Source organism: Phalacrocorax aristotelis, chromosome 7 (assembly GCF_949628215.1).
Source record: "Phalacrocorax aristotelis chromosome 7, bGulAri2.1, whole genome shotgun sequence".
Taxonomy (NCBI): Eukaryota; Metazoa; Chordata; class Aves; order Suliformes; family Phalacrocoracidae; genus Phalacrocorax; species Phalacrocorax aristotelis.
Window position 1 is genome coordinate 12,311,649 of NC_134282.1, and position 17,971 is coordinate 12,329,619.

Here is a 17,971-nt window from a genome sequence, read left to right on the forward strand (position 1 = left end):
GTCTCTTATCACGTTTTGGTAGCAGATCCATATGGAAAACAGCAGCATTCTAGTACTCTTCCCCCCGGGTGCTTGGGCATCAAGGAGAGCTCATGTGGTAAGAGGTCACTGTGATTCCTTACACTGAAAATGTATCCTTGAGGAGGTCTTTAAAACAGAGGTTGGAAAGGTTAGTAAATTGCATAGCACGTAGCATTGAAAGGGCATTACGACTGCAAAGCCAAGATGAAGAGCCAGCACTCTTGGATCATACTACTGCTGCCTTTGCACAATAAATAAGAGTAGCAGCTTCTCCCTAGGACCCCTGCCTCTGCAAGGAACAGAAAAACACAAATAGGAGAAAATTTTAATTCAGAGAAGGAACGTGGGAGCCACAGGGATAAATACTAACTGTTGGCTATAAGGGCCTTAACTTGTTCCAAGAGAAAGGATAAGAATTATGATTCCCATGAACATCTTCAAAGAGAGCACTGCAATTTGTTCACAGTTGAACCTTCAGCTCCAGATTTACAACTGTACGTTTCCCTATTGATTCATATTGGTGCTTCAGTTAAGCACTGAAGATGATATACATATGCACTGTCAGTCCAAGATGATTCTCCAGACATTATAAAAATTCAAACATTTACATTTAATTCTCTGAAAGATTTAGATTATTTAACTGATTCAATATTTAAGGAAGTGTCACAAAGTACTTGATTTCTATTTTTTGTGTATCTTGTACTTCAGTGATCCAAATTATACATTACAGCAAAATTGTAGTTTGCACAGAAATATGTATTTTCATTACGATGGTCCTAGTAACACATTTATAAAGAGCATCCAAAGAACAGGAGCATTTCTCTCAATTTTATAATCTTTGTATCTAAGTTTAGAAGATCTTCAAAACAAACTTGAATTTCATGAGAACTTAAATGAGAAGTGTGACAGATCCAAAGGAATGTTTCTTTTACAGAAGAATTATCATAACTAAGCCCTCAGAAGCAGCCAAGTGTGATACAATATTACAATACTGCAGCAGAATGAGAACTTTCCAGTATTCCATTTCGATGTCACAGGTTCCAGGCCGTGTTGTTATCTGGAGACTGTACTACCCACTGCTTTTGGGACTCTTGTCATTTAACCACTTCTAAGCTGAAACCAGCAAATAACGCAATGCTTACATGGGCATCATTTATTACTTTTTGTATGGTTCGTGTGATATTTCTGCTTTATATCTTTGCTCCAGAGTGTCTGGATTACTGGGTATGGCAGGAGCTGGATTCCTGCTTCTGTCCATCTGCAGCAAGATGAATCCAGCCATTAAGTAAGATGAAGCAAGCACTTGGCAGGCGTTTGCATCCTATTAAATGTTTTCATCAAGTTTTTTTTCTCCTTTCCTAGTAGGTGACTAAGAAGTTTTCAAATGGGGCTAGGGAAAAGAAAAAAAGAATCACCACCAGGGCCATGGATGGGGCAAACTGTCATAAGCTGCTCTTGTAGCTTATCAGCCTTCTCCACTGCTTAAGATACTGTTCAGGTAGCAGGTCTCTGCCTACCATCCTTCCCTTTCCTTACAGAAATAGCTTTTCCAGTAACCTAAAGTTTTTGTTCTCTCGGCCCTAGAATTAATCCAGATTATAACATGCAGCTGTTGTAAATGCGTAAGGAATCCATCCACTGACTGTTTTCTTATACCTGTAAGCCCTAACAGGCTCATTTGTAGATATACTATAGTAGTATCACTTAGAGAAACTACTCAGGTAGGACCTAAAAAGGGCTCTCTCATCATAACTGAAAGAAACTTGCACGGACTATCAGTGCAGAACAGCTAATGTCCTTTATATTGTTTTTTAAGTTTCCTGTGTAAGACAATTGTTAAGGCTTGTTAAGGACCTCTTGACCAACTTCAGCAGTTAAAGTAGCTTGCTTTCTTCCATATTGACATGTGAAAGGAGAACTATTCTAGCCATTTAACTGACCTCATCTATGACAAGGCAACCACCCTCTGAGAAGCAGTGACAAACAACTTTACATGGACATGAATATAAACTCAGATCACACAATCAAAACTAACAGTCTTAAACAAATAATCTGCTTGAGTAATATTTTTTATTTTGTCCTAAAAATAAGTTTACCATGAGTATTTGTTCATTTTTCACCCATTTCTCAATACTGCTTTGGTGCCTTCTTACCTGAAGGACCGATGGGAATGGAAGTACAAAACAGGCGAGAAAAATGCTTTTTATGATATATGTGAAGAATGAAATAACCCATTATGACAGGGTGATTTAAATTACATCTGGGTACAATGTGTATGGTAAGCATGTAAACATCTAATCTCCAAGAGAATCCGTAACTTTTATTCTACGTTTTATTATCTATAGCTGTTTTGGTTAGATTTGTTTTCTAAGGAAGGTCAAATTACCCATATGCAATATTCCACAAGCAGATACTAGAAAGTGTCCTGCATTTAGAGGAAGGGAGCAGTAAGCCCAGTCTTGATAATCCTCCCATCACATCAAAAAGTTAGCAAGGAAAAACAGTGGTGGGGAACATTACTCTTTGTACATACACATTCAGTCTATGAAAACATTTTGCCATGTGCTTGAAGCACAAGCTTCCTTGGAGATAAAGTTGCTCAACACAACTTATGCATGTGAGATGCAAAGATATTTTAGCCTAAACTCACTGCACTTTGTTCTTCCGATGCTATTAGGAGCACAAACATCCCTAGACTACTGTGTCCCAGTTGAGGGGCAGTGATTTCAGAACACAGAGGTGACAGCTTCCTGATGTGTACATTTGATGAAAGGTATGTGCCCTTTATGAGTTTTCCAGAAGATGTCCAGGTTCCAATACTTTAAAAGTTCCCTTTCCCTGATGCTTCAACAGAAAGAAAAAAAGAGATAGAAATACTGCTGCGGAGAAGCTCTCTCCCTCAACTCACTCTGCAGATATTTAAAATATTTCAGACAGTATAACAGACAAATAGTAACCTTATATTTGGAACAGGTTTCAGGCTGCAGAAACCCATAGACACATGCTAAACCCTGGAACTTTGCAAATTCAGAAGCATTCTGGGGCCTCCTAACAGCAATAGAAAACACTAGGGCTGACACTGTTGGCCTGAGTGTGCAGTTCTGATTAACTACGGTTGGGAAATCCTGAAGAAGTGCTACAAAAAAAGGACAGAAAGCACAGGACCACCCTTGTTTTTACACTGTTATTTATTTTACAAATCCTTTGAACAGGTATACTTAGCAAACATGAAAACTGAGTTGTACTTTCATCTGCACCACAGTAACTGATTTTTTAAAAATAAACCCATAAACATTAGCTAAATAACTAGGTTTGCAGAGTTTAATATGCAAACCTTTGAAGCATATATACCAATAAAATATTTATTCTATAAAATAACTCTAGCCTTGCATTAAAGTAAATAACAACAAAAACATTGCTATATTTAGCACAAGAGTAGGTTGCCCAGAGTGAATGTCATATGTCCGTCCTCAGAGGTTTTCAAAACCCTAAGCCCTGAGAAGCCCTGAACAAAGCACCAAGCAACTGGGTTCTGAATTCAAGTGTCAAAGTGCTGTATGCAGAGCACCAGAATAGGCAGCCTCCCGAGATCCCTTCCAATATATGTCACTCTATGACTCTATCGCACAACACTCCATGGATTTTATTGCCATTATTTATCCTTTGACTGCATTGAACAAAAGGTCAAAAGCACAAATGATTTAGATTTGTGCAGCTGTTCCACATACATCAGTAGAATTACCTATTTATACTACAGTTGAATATGACCTCTGAAATAAGTCAGTCAAAGGGCTTTGCATATGCACATCAATTTATTTTCTGTCTTGGGCAGCTTGAACCAGACAGTCAGACATAAGACATCTGAAAGCCTTACCTGGAACTACCACCAAATGAAACTATTAATAAAGCCAACAGAAAAGAAACTTCCAAGACTTGAGAATTTATTTAACCTAACTCTGCCCTTGGCATCAATCTAACCAATATGCACAAAAGCTTTTGCAGTTATTGAACAGAGAGCCATCCTAGGGTTACCTGCACTTTTATTGTGGAGTAGTTCTTTAGTCATGTTGTTTCCTAAACCTGTCCAGATTTAATTAGACCACAGGATGCCCTATCAAAGGCAGTCAACAGGTAAATTGCCCAGGGCCCAAAGTCGTCATTCGCAACTCACTGACCACCACCCTTAATCAGGACTGTTCTCTATGCAAATTGTGTACCTCAGGAAGCATAGCTAATTAGGCAGAAAAATAAGGTCAGGATGTTAGACATTTCATAAGCTTCCTCAGAACTCACGATAGCGGAGTCAAATATAGAGCCTCTAGACACCACACTACAGGCTTGTTAATGAGGCAGACGAAGAAACAGGAAGGCCCTCAGCCTTCTAGAAACCAAGAGCATACCGACGTTAGTAAAGAAATATGCTGTCTTTCTGTTTCTTGAGTTTTGAGACTCAGACTCAGTAGAAGGATTTTACTTTGGTGCAAAGGTGAGATGCTTCAACAAAATGTGAAGCGCTCTGATAAGTCTGGAGCAATGTTAGAAGAATCAGAGGATCATAAAATATCTCAAGTTGGAAGGGACCTGTAAGGATCCATAAGGAAACAGCATAAAGCATTGCCCCAGTTATCAACCTGACCTATAGCTGAGTAAACTCCACATCCTTAAAGAGCTTCTAACCAGTTTAAATTTATCAAAACACTGTAGAAGATGATGGGGTACACATTTGTGGTATACAAAAATTGGACAAGATTTTTGAATTTAAAAGTCTTCGTGTTTGATTTCTTGTATGGACAAACACAAGAAATCAAACACAAAGACCTCCAAACTCTGAAAGCCAGAAGTGACTGGCAGCATGCCAATATGGGAAGTAATACATGTTGTATAATTATACTTACATTTTTTGCCGTCATGTCAGACAATATTGCTTTATATTCCGTAAAACCATAAGATATCTCTTTTCATCTTCACAGAATCCTTAAAATGAACGTCCTGTAAGACAGTTAAAAAAATAGTTAAAATATATTTTCAGTTACCTCTCTAGCTTCAATGCTGCTTCTCCAGAGGATAGATTCTTTTTTTAAAAAACTTTTTGATAAAATCAATCACCACAATAGTCAGGTTCTATATGGATACTAGAAACGTACATTGCTTGGAATAGGCAGATATGTAATCTTTATACAAGAAGGCCCAACTTACATAGGGCCTAACTATATTAATGTGCATGTCATACCATTACTGAAGTCTTGTAATTAAAACCATGCAATCATTTGCATCTAATGCAGATTGACTTTAAAAGCTGGAAGTGAACTAATTCTCTCCATCATGTCTTTAGCCTCCACCAACAGAGAAAGCCTCTAATTCCACCACTGCAGACAAACAAAGATCTTGATAAAAGTAGGAAATACTATCAAATATATATACACAGCAAACATTAAGTGTTTTTAGGAAACACCAAGAAAAACATTCCAGTTCAAACTAATTTTAATATTTTCAGGGGTTTTTATTAACCCTATGTAATTAGAATTACAATATTAGAATTCCAGAAGACAACAAACACTTTGGTATACTGAAAAATACTTAATGTGACTCATTGTTTTAAAACAAAGCTTCCAGAAGTCTTACAGAAAACAGGAGAAAACAAGTTACAAATCAATGCTGGCAGCACAAACCATTTTAAAGATAGAATTAACTTGACAAGTGTTTAATTACTTGAAAAGTACTTTCTAAGTACTACATGCTGTTAAAAAACGGACTACAAAAGATGTCTGAATTGCACTTGGATGTTTAAAAGAGGGAGAACTGTTCACACTTTCAAGTGTGGAATCAACTCAGCAAAATCTTTTGAAAGATGCCTAAACTAGTTACCAAATACAGCAGAACTCACCAGCTACAAAAGCAGGGTGCAATTAGTGCTATTTCCTCTGTATTTTAACCTATGAAAAGTTTGGGAATGCCTAGTGTCTTCACCTCCCTTCTAGAAGTGCCAAAAATTTTTTCAGTAATGCATGTAGCTAATGGGGAGCTCTACCATCACCATGTTAGTGGTTTCATATAATTCCGAATTTTAAATTCTAGGATGTTTCTGTAGATTTCTTGGTTTATTCAGACATCACCTCAACTAAACTGTTATTAAAGTTAGCAGAAAAACATTTTATTCAACTTAGAGGTGTTCTCCATTTCCTACTGAATGAGTTTTATCTATCTTCCTTAGTGCCTCAATTTATTGCAGCCATAATTAAGCAGTTATGAACACCACACAATTCTGTCTACTAAGACATAATTCCATGAAAGCTTATAAGTTTTAGTTTCACAACAAAACATCCAAGAAAATAAGAAGCATTTTCTCTGCCTTCAGAGAGGACTCTGCAGAGGTATATCTATTCACGCCCTGGGGAAAGGGGCTACTGGATCTGTGTAGCAATCCTGAAACGTGAAGAAGAGCCATAGAAAAGTCATAAAGCTACAGTGGTCTTGGCAAAGGAGCAAATACTGAAGCCTTGCCTTGTATCTGAATATCATAATCTATTTCCCTTTTCTTTTTCCACCTTCCTTCTCCTTCCACACAAATTCTCCAAATACATCATGTGGAGCTTTGGCCAAAATTCATTATGCTGTTCGACCTCCCTCTCCTCCTTTAAGAGGCTTTACAAGTCATTTACTCAAATAAAACATAGTTAAGAACACATTAGCTAAGCAGTTTTAACCCATTTACAGATAAGCAACCTAATTTCATCTTTGAGGAGTTATTTGCTGTCAAGCTTAGTGATCCAGAAAGTATTGTCCATAAACTATTACAGTCCTTTGCCACAATGCTCTTCAGCCAGTACGAACAGTTGGTATTCTTCCAGCTTTATGAACACATTTTGTCAAGCTCGAGAAGCCAGACTTTGTGACCCCACCATCTGCCATGACCTCTTGTCGGGTTCAGACAAAAGAACCTACACAGATGGCCTCAAAATGGAGATTCTCTTCATTCCCAATTGCTGTTTGACAGCTTGCACCCCACAGATAGAGAAACATAAAACTCAACCTTTTTCTTCTTTAGCTGGTTTCTACTGAAATGAAGCTGCATAAAGACAGGTTCAGAGCCCAAAGCACATGAGACACAAAGATTGCTTTATTTGAACTAAGGTTGTCCCTTCATAATCTAAGCCTTGGTTTATAATCCACTCCTATAGTTTTGCCTTTTGGTCAAATATTGTACAGTACAGTGAGCCAACTGAATTGCCTGACTTTGTAAACTTTGAATTGTAGTTTCTTCTAGAATGTATGTTGCCTGATCCCTTACACCAATGGCATTAAAAAGTCAGTTTGGGCATTAAATTTACAAAAGCCCAGAAAATCAAGCTCTAGTTACAACAGAACAGTACAAGAGTTTATCTGCACCTATTCTCATCACAGGTTAAAAGCCAGATCTATTCAGAAGTTTCAGTGATAACTGAAGCTGAATCCCAGTACAAGAAACAATGCAAAACAGAAAACAGTTATCTGCAGAAAAATATTATATTCCTTCATAGGTTTATTTTATGTGGTCCAAAGTCTTATTTTTATATTATCCCTTTAAGATACACATACTGCCTAAAACCTAATAGTAGAAAAGAATACAGCCCCGTACCACAACAGTCTATTTTCTGCCCCTGAAAATTAAGCTTTGCCAAACTTATCCTGGTTTTCTTTAGCTTTCTCAAATTCTCATCAGTACTTCACAAACCACACCTTCACATAGACCTGCACCACACAAAGATTCTCCCCAGTCCCAGAGGCCACTTCCACTTCACAACAAGTGTCATTTATGTAAGTATTACAACAACTATTGGACAGTTACCTAAATTTTTATGATGAAAAGTCTTCATAGAGCACAGAAAAAACTGTACAGATATTTTAGTATACTGGAATGATTTTTATCATCACCAAGGAGTGTTTTTTTCATTTACTTCATCAAGAGTATTGCAAAGTGAAAATCATTCCAAGTAACTGAGTCAGCGAAGAAGAAAGAAAGTGTCATCAGTTTCAAGAAAAAGAAACCTGTATAACGCCAGCCTTTCCACTAGAAACTAGTTTATATTCTTCACGCCCCTTTCCACAATACTATGTTTCAAGCTATGGTGCTACAAGGCCAATTTCAGAAGACAGCAGTAACAAAAAGATTCCTTATTAATCAGTACAAGCTCAGTTTTAAACCACTAATTTATGCACAGCATCTACATGGATTAGACCACCTGTTACACATATGCTGCTTCCTTGTGTCTCAGTTTTCAGACCAGGAAGATTTCAAAATTACAAAGTACTTATCAGAAATCCACCTGCTCCTAGGAAGTGGTTCCCCATCTTGTTCCTAAAAACCATTTCAATATCCAACTCATTTATGAAGCAATTGAGATTAAAAGGGACCAATTTTAGTGAAAATATCTAAGTCAGTTTAATTTCTTGGTACCCTAAGAAACAGAAATACAACTGTTATCAAATTTCTGAAATTTAAATTGCAGATTTTGCATCTCTGTAATAAGATTCCATTGATTTGTCAACCTTTTTTTCTGAGTAATCAGATGACTTAGTCCCACTTTTATCCTTTATTTATGCACACAAGAAATAAACTTGGCCTGCAAATTATGAAAGACAGGAATATCCATGTCCATATAACATTCAGCATGTCACTTAACGAAGGACTTCAGAAAGCCAGCCAAGGCGTGCATTCAACAAGTTGCACACTCAGAGTGGGAAATAAGTCCCCATCTTCAGTTATCACACCATAATTTTTATTTTGAAAATAATATTAGAAAGTAGCTCTTAGGAAACGTTTGAAAGGAACACCCATCATGACGTTGCATAATGAAGGTCTTACAGGTACTACAACTTATTTTCTAGCTTTTACTGTGAGCAACTGTATGCCTTCAAAAAAGCCCTAGCAGCTAACAGACAAGGTGATTAGAGAGACTGAGCAAGGGAAATGTGACTTGACTGCTAAATGATATTAGGAGTTTTTAACAAAATTAAATAATTTGAGTAGTGAGTTTAAAAGCTTCACCATTTAATCATTGTTACGTGACTTAAAAGACTGAAACCTACTAATCCAAAGTACAGAAGTCTCCACTACTACATGACACAAAACCAAAATGAGCATGACTGCTTTAAACCAAGATGCAAACAGAAGATATAACTACCTGAACATAATTTGAAAGTTAAGATCTCATCTTGTAGTTTGGGGGAACCAGCTAGCCCACAAGAAATCAAAAGGAGCAAAACCAAATAAGTACCTACAATTGACCAGGTTCTCCTAAGTTGCTGTGATTCAGCAAAATGCCAGCGTATCATCACAACAAATTAACCAACACCTTCTGACAACAGCAGTAATTATGACTCAAGTTTACACAGTACAAAGAACCTGGAAAAACAGACAAGGCCTACATACAAGTTCAATTAGTATAAACTGTAGCACTTAAGCTATATAACAAACAACCAACAGTTAGTGTGGTTTGCTAAAAGCATGTCAGGGGAAATGTCCCTTTAAGAACCTCATGGAACATATATTGAGGCAACAAATGAATCAGATCTCTTTCAATACTCTCAGACTTGACCCCAAACGCTACATCCCCATTACTCCCACTACTCGCTGTGTTTACTCTCCCTGTTGTACATATCATAACACGACTAGCAAAAGCACCATCGGTGGAGACTACTGAATATCTTGAATCCGAGGGATGAAAACCGGTCTGAGTGGATGTACAAGTGACAAGAACACACAACACAGGAATAATCCAAAGCTGTAACTAAACTCTCCCCTAGATGGAAGCGCCCACTGTCTCCATGCGCTTAACTGCACTACAGAGCCTCAAGTTCTGCTGCTTGTCCAGTCCTGACAGTGCTGAGACCCAAATCCCATCAACCTGGAATTCGATGTTCTGTCCCTCAAGGGACTCAGTTTCTTAGGCACACTGTTAGACATGCTCAATATCATGCAAGTACTAGCGATAAACTCTACATCTAAGAATAGGAGCAGCACTCAGGGTTTATTTCAAGATCAATGAGGTGAAACATGTTCCTTATTGCTCAAATGAGGAGGATGTTACATTAAACACGTGGAATAATTCCCAAGTACTTGAACCTTCGAAGGCTCTTTTAATTCCCCAAACCAGCTTACTGTCATTCAAGATAAAGCACGTAGAGGCCTGACATCAGAACTGTGGATAACATTCATGCAGCACTTAAAAAAGTAAGATGATCTAAAATTTCTTTTTCAGTTTTATAGACAACTTTTATCAGCACAGACACTCACAGATACATTTGGAATTAACAGAAATTTAGCTGTAGTTCTTTTAAGTAGACAGTCTATTCTATAAGCTCATCTTTTGTCCTCTAACTAGGTTTCTAGCCCAGGGTTTTCTTCCATAGCTGACTACTATACAGGGCGCAATATTTGGGAGTCTACTGCTTCAGTGGAGAGAGGCAGGTGCAACTTCCTTTCAGAGCAAAAGGCACACTGTATTTTCAAAAACATATTTTTGCCTTCAGAAATTTCATTTTAGAAATGGATTGACACTTGAAAAATTTAGCAATCTACATGAATGACTGTAAAATATCTTGGTAAGACAGTCTGTGCATTGCCAATAATACATTAGCGCCTCTTTCAATCAAGCTCAGCTGAAAAGAAAATCTTTTTGACTACTGAGACTTCAGACAAGCTTCTTGCCAGGTCATATACTGTATGATACATCAGAGAATACTCTATTTATCTGGTCTTGTAATGAGTTTTAATTTTGAGATTTTAAAATTTCCATGGTTATCAGTACATTGACAAATGCATGGAACAGTTTAACTGTCCTGTTGAGACGCGCTTTTGTCTACACCTGCAGCTGGAAGGATCTTACCATCCAATGAACTGAAGATAATTTTACATTTACATTTAATTAAAGATCACCAAGTTATATTGGGATAAAGACCTTGATAGAGAGAGAATTAGTAACTATTTCCTTATAATTTGCTAGAAGCTTTGTTCTAGTTTAAAACCATTATTAAGTCTACTCTTGCATGGATTGAAGATTATGGCAGTGTTCACTGAAGGCTAAAGGTTACAAAAAAAGGTCATACTTCAGTACAAAGGCAAAAAAGGGATTTTTCTAGTGATGCACAAGCTCTCAAGTACCGATTACAGCACACAAAATTACCTAAAGGGTACAATTCCATGAAACAAGTTGCACTGATGTAAGGTCCTACACCTGCTATCATTGCTAAGAAGGATCTGCATTTCCCTACTTCCACTTTCCACTCCTTCCCTACACTACATACTCTCAACATCTCCCGCTCTACCTGACCCCTCGGTGAGCCAATTTAGTTCTAATACTGTCAGCATAGCAAGAATGGGGCTGAAAGGGAGAAGAAGAAAATTTTCCACAGGTTGCAACCCACTGACAGCTCAGACGGCCCTACAGGGCTGTGCACAGGACAGGACTAACCCTTCAGATTTATCAAGCTGCTTGATCGGTTCAATCTGGTTTGCAGAACCTCATCATGACTCCGTTTCTGCAAAAAAGCATTTATGATCTCCTGCAAATTTACTTTTGGGTTGAAATGTGACAAAAGGTTGGATATGGTTTGTTTGTATGAAGACTACTCTGTGCTTTTGAAGAGCTCACTGGTGTGTGTGCGTGCTTCAAAAATCTATAGGAAGAAGCAGGATGTTTTGTCTTCAGATCAGAGCCTTCCTAATTTCTTATGCAGCAATAAGCTGGATAAACAATTCGTTCTTGACAGACAGCAGAAGCCTGCTGTTATACAGAATCAATACACAGCTTGAAATTTTATCAGTTGTGTGTATGAAGTTATTGATTTTTAAAAATTGTTTAAATGTATTACAACTGTAAGTTGAATTTTAAATAAACTGAAGCTTAGGACAATTGGATTGCACATTTAAGAGAACAGAAATGTATTTCTCAAGCTTCTCAAGCCTCAAGGTCAAGTTTACAATGAAGGGAAAATTTACCTAACTCCTTCCTTACAATAAACGGAGAACCCATGCACACAAAGGTTTCTGATTTCACTCTGGGGACATAAGCTCACTTTCACTTGCAGTTCCTAACCTCATTCGTAGTTATTGGTCACGTTACCACCATAATTTCTATTACAGATCAGTTACAGCTATTCTTGTAATTACAACTATTGCTCATATGGGCAAGGTTTAATACTTGGATGGCTGTTATGGTTCACAAGTGACTTTCAATATGTTAACACATTGGCATTCACAAGCCTTAATGCGCAAAGGGATACATTTGCTTTAAGACTTTAATACCTATAAATATAATTGCTGCTACCAAGTTGAAGAATTCATCTGTACAACTTGACTAAAAGTTCATGGTCTTAAAGACAGCGCGCGCCTGTAGCAACCTGCCAGTTTCATTCTGAACATATGACCTTATATTTCTTGATTTTTTTCCACTTGCATCTTGGGCTGAAATTCCCAATAACAAAACAGTGAATGAAAATGGTTACTTATTCATGCAGAATATATGCGCTAACACCTACACGGGGAAATGGATTATGAGTTACTATCAAAGCAACCTTTTCATGTGACCTGCCAGATGATACAGTCACTGGACAGAGGTTAGTAAGGGACTCTGTTGAACAAAAGAACTAAACAGGTTGTAAGACAGAACTGAATCATTTGCTATTCCCACCCAAACGGAGACAAACCTGGCAGCAACAGGAACCTGATTAAACAAGAGAAACCTGACTTGCCAAACAGAGGAGCATGCCTGAACTTCCACAGGAAAAAACTACATTAAGCTGCAAGATCAGAATTACATTCACAAATGGACTTTGGCCTATAGAAGTTAACACAAATTTCATGTTTGGGACACAGGCACTCCATTCACTGTTGGGAAAGAATCAGCTATCGAGACATAGGGGAAGCATAATCTCAAGTACCATCACTGCTTCCTCTTGCCACTGTTTGTGTAAAAACTGATGGTCAGGGTATGTCTCACTGATTGAAATAATGTAAAACTAGTTGAAAGAAAATCACCTTTATAAAATGTATTATTTCTAGAAGCTATGTTAACCAACAGCATGTTTAGAAGCTTGGTGAAAAACTCAGCAGTTCATGTCTACCAAATATCCTAAGGACTGTACACCAGGAAGATCACAGTGCCACGACAATTCTGGACAGTGCCTTCAAAGATACCCTCTGCAATTCATGCTTAAGTGATTTGGGAGGTTAACAATATCAAGTTGACTTCTACCTCTCTAAAAGAGAGACCAAGTGAGAAAGAATGAAATTGTGCCAACACCTGAATTGCTGCAGTTTACAACCAAGCATACTAACAAAAAACAAATGCTCATCTTTTTCCAGCTTACTTTCAATCTCTATCGTGACAGCCAACACGAAATGTCAGCTGGCTGAAGCATTATTTTATCACCAAGTTAGCATTGCAAAAGTCTAAAAATTTCTACAGGTTTCAGTAAAGACAAATATTCTCAAAAGTGGCTTCAGTAGGCTGCGGATTTTACAACTGTGTTCTGAAAGGCAGAGTCTTTTCAACAGTACTAAATGAATAGCTAGATCTAGGAGAAGTTTTTTCCAAATATCATCCCTTTTAATTTAATTACTATTCTGTATTTCACTAGAAATATGATATGCTAGAAAGCTGTGCTTTTGCTGCAGATTCTACTAATGCATATATTAGGATATATCAGTATACACATTATTAACATATATTATGTATAGCAGTCTTGCAAACTGAACTGGCATTGGCATGCAGTTTGATTTGCTTAGACTGATTTTTATGCTGTTAATATTGGGAAGTATAAAAGTAAACTTGAACAGTCTGCAAAGATCTTTATTGGAAACTATCACTGCACACAGGAAATCAGACAAAGTAGCAAAAAAGTTCCTTAAATGAAACTGTAAGAGTAAGATCACTTACTACTGCCCCTCCTTCTTGCTAAACTAAATTTGTAGTCTACAAATTAAATAAAAAGGGAGCGGGAAATTAATTTCATTCTAATACTGGATGCTACAAAAAACACATAAAGACTCAAACAAGGAAGCTGTTATAAAACTGTCACTCCCTACCACACCTGCAACTTTTTAATATTTCCTAGCATATCCCTAGTTTTTCTGATCCCACAGTCAACATTTGTACTATCGGCTTTGATGTAGTATGTGCACTATTATCACACCAAGACATTTGGATTGTTTTCGACTGAATACCTAAAATTTTATGATAAACCATGACACCAGTGGCTTCTTGGCTTTGCACACAAGAATTCCACAAGTGTATTTCCCTGCACCAGACCAGACAGTTTATTTTCCCTATTTTAAGGTCCACCGTTGATTTGTTAGTAGTCATCTCCTGTGAATGTAATTGGAAAGGTCGAGGAGAAATTCTGAATTATTACAACAAAATGTAGAAAAAGCAAACGGTTTAAGAAATTATCACTTATTAAAGAAAACCCTAAGAATAGCATTTTAAGGTAGCACAGCAGAAGAAATGCAATTCCAATAACTGAATTAGACTAGCTATAATAAAGAACTGATTCTGCTCCACATTAGGACACAGAAGTTCAAATATTACAATCTACACAGTAATTTGCACTAAACTTTCCTGTAGGCACAGTGAAGAGGTCTGCACACTTAAACCAAATACCACTATAAATTTTTGAAGGGGTGGAAAGTTGGAATTCTGGTTCCTTTTTCGCTAAACCTGTAACAACACTTAGCCAAACCCGCTGAAAGATCTTCACTGTGAGGGTGCTCACACCTGTCCAGGAAGTATGTCCAGATGCACATGAGGCCCCTACAGTAGCACCCAACATATACAAGAGTAGACAAATATAAAGAATTCTCCTGTAGCAGTGACATCCCTTGCAAAACAGCACTGTGCCTTTGCCCCGCTCACTGATTTGGCCCATCCCCTTGTTACACTGGACAGCTGCTGTAGTGAAAACTGTACCTTGTCACTCTGTAAAGTGAGGTTGCCAGTCAGAATCCTCTACAGCAATAAAGAGCATTCCTATCAGTGGCGCCTGTTTTCTGTAAAGTTAATTGCATCAATATAGTACTAGTCAAATGTTTTCTTTTTGTTGTGTTATAATAGCTATTTTGGTACAAACAGGAAGGGGTTAAGAGAAAGCCTGATAATTTGATAGCGAAATAAGATCACTCTTAATTTCACCCATGCGACAATCTTGCCAATATTTAACAATTTTCAGTCTTTCCTCAGTACAGAACTAAATCGTTCAACCTATTACTCTTTCCCCTTCTAGAAGCACTAGACTCACTTCACAAGGAAGTTTTCAAAGAAGAATTTGTCCTTCCCCCCCCATGCCCACCTCTCCTGTCAAGTCGACTTTTCTATAATGTAAACTTCTTGCTCTTTCACATTCCTTCAAGTGCTGTAGTTAGCACCCTATATGCTATTTTGAACAGAAGTTCCTGAAATTCAGTACTTCATTATGTACAAAACATCTCTGAGTACACACAGCGTTGGCACAGAAATGGGCTGTGAAATACAGTTCTGCATTTGTTCTACAAGACTGGTCATCTGCCATGAGTTTTTGCCCCATGCATACAAATCATACATTTTTTGTGTAAGACAGGATATAATATAATCAAATGCTGTTTATTGTTAATTTGCCGTTTAAAGTTAATTTGGGAAGGATAAAGAAATGGAGAAAAAATGATTATTTTATCTTTTAATAGCATCAATTTATACTAGCCTAAAATTTGTTTTTGAATCAAAGATCATATCAAGTTGCAATAAGTTACATGACACAACCTCCAATGTTTTGCTGTTTTCTGTCAGGCTAATTAAGCTACATCAGTGATAGCAGTTGAAAAAAAAAATCTATCAGCTGTTAAAAGTGAAACATGAAAATAACTGATTTCCAAATTATGAAAACTGACCAAGTAATAATTTTTTAGACTTTTTACACAGTATGTTAAATTATATAAATTTAAGCTATTCGCTCTCTCCATCGATTCGAAAATCTTCCTTCTATAGACTCCCTCCTCAGAGGAAGCCAGCTCAAGCTCCGCGGCGCAGCTCGGCATCACCCCTGTGCTCGATGCGGGAGCGCGCCCTCAGACAAGGTTTTCTTCCCCATTTCAAGGAAGTTTGCTTATTCCGTATTTTCCTCCTATTGTTTGCATTCCCAATTCCGAAAGGCGGTATTTATATGTGGATTCACCTCTGCCGCTAAACCCCTTGCGGCCGAAATTCGGGGGAGGCCTGTAACTCGCAGGGCGCAGGAACAGGCATCCCATTAAGTTTTGTGGTTGTTGTTGCTGCCGCCGGACCGGCCCTCCCCTGGTGGAACCCGCCACTCAAACCCACCGCGCCGCCAAGTCCGGCTGCACCCGCAGGGCCGCGGGCTCCGCCGCTCCCCCCCGGGACCGGGACCCCGAACCCCCCCCCGGCGGGGCCGCCCCCGCCGCCCCGCACAGCCGCCGCGGCGCCGGCACGGGCCCGCCGCGCTCCCCGCAGCCGAGCACGGGTGACCCGGCGGCGCGCAGAGCGCCTGTCACCCGCCCCGCCGCCGCCCGCAGGTGTCAGGCACCGGATCGCCTCCCTCCCCCCGGGGGGGCGGCGACAGGGGCGGGGGGGAGCGGCCGTTGAACGGCGCGGGGCGGGGGAAGCGGCGCCCCGGGAGGAAAGGCACTGCCCCTCCCTCACGGCCCCGCCGCCCGCCCCGGCTCCCCGCTCACCCGCAGGCCCGGCGGCGGCGAGGGAGGAGGGGAGGGAAGGCAGTAACGCGGGCCGGGCCTAGACAGCGGCGCTGAGGCAAGGAGAGGACAACGGTCCCTTACCAGCCACGGCGGCGGCGGCGGGCAGCCAGCCGCTCCTCCACCCACTCCTCCGCCCGCCGCTCCGCCCGGCCCCGCGCACCGACGAGCCTCTCAGCCGGGCCGGCGCCGCGCACCAGCCGCTCGCTAGGAGGCCGCGGGAGACGGGGGCCCAGCAGGGCCAGTCCGCGAGCCCCGGCGTGTGGCGGCGTGACCGCTCGCAGCGCCTCCAGCCCGGCCGCCGCCGCCGCCGCGCCCCCCCGCGCCCGGCCCCACTCGCCGCCTCGCTCCGTCGCCGCCGCCGCCGCGCTCTGCCCGGCTCCTTCTCCCCCGCACAAGCTTGGCGGCGTCTGGCAACCGGACGCGCCCATTGGCTGCCGCACCGCGTGAGGTCAGGCGCCCTGCCCGCCCTATTGGCTCCATCCCGTGTGTGTACACACGCCGCTCGCCAATCCACGGGGGCGACGGCGGGGGGGGCGGGGCGAAAGGGCGGGGCCCGGCCGGGACGAGGGGCCACCGCCTCCCTTCACGGCCCCCCGTGGCGGCGGGACCGGCTGCCCCGGGCGGGCGGAGGGGTGGGGGGCGGCAGCGCGGCGTGAAGCGGGGTCCGGCCCCGCTCGGCGGGCTGGCGCTCACTGACAGCTCGGGGCGGCCCTACCTGCCCCCGACGGCGCCCGCCCTCCGCGGGGCGCTGCGGGTCGGCGTGAGGTGGTTGTGTTCCTGCGCACGGAGCGGCGCCGCCGTGGCGGCGGGCACAGGCCGCGCCGGGCTCCTGCTTATCTGAGAGGAGCCGGCGCGGCTGCGGGCTGGGGAGGCAAAGTCCGGCCCCACCGCCCGGGCCGGGTGAAGGTCCCCGCCGGCGCGGGGAGCCCGGCGGCGGAGGGCACTCGGCAAAGCTCGGACCTCGCTGCCTTTTGTACCGTGCCCCGCTGCGGCTCTGTGACTTCCCCCCGCGAGACAAAGGATCTCTCGGCAAACAAAGAAACGATGGGAACGGTGCGGGCGTCCCTCCGCGCTCCCCCGCATCGACGGGCACCGCGGGGTAGCGCCCCTCGGGCAGCACCGCCCGCGGCCCCCGGGAGCCCAGCCCGCCGTCGCTGCGGCGCCCCTGGGCAAGGCGCGAAGGAGTGTTTGCTTTCAACCTTTTCTTTTGTTTTAAAAAAACCCTGATGA

The 17,971-nt window shown here is 41.4% G+C and overlaps 1 protein-coding gene across 4 annotated transcripts in view; it reads right to left on the reverse strand.

Annotated features, from left to right (window-relative positions):
• Positions 1 to 17,554, reverse strand: part of TFDP2 (transcription factor Dp-2) — a 58,951-nt gene extending 41,397 nt beyond the window's left edge. The window contains exons 1-2 of one of the 4 annotated variants that reach the window (XM_075098835.1): positions 17,457 to 17,554; positions 4,917 to 5,010 (exon numbers count right to left, since the gene is read on the reverse strand). In XM_075098835.1, the coding sequence (XP_074954936.1) occupies positions 4,917 to 4,931 (15 nt within the window). In that variant the 5' untranslated portion in view covers positions 4,932 to 5,010; positions 17,457 to 17,554. Of the gene's footprint in view, positions 1 to 4,916; positions 5,011 to 16,822; positions 17,133 to 17,456 lie in introns of those variants that run through there. The other 3 variants (XM_075098834.1, XM_075098836.1, XM_075098833.1) reach the window with 3 other exon arrangements.
• Positions 17,555 to 17,971: the final 417 nt, after the last annotated feature.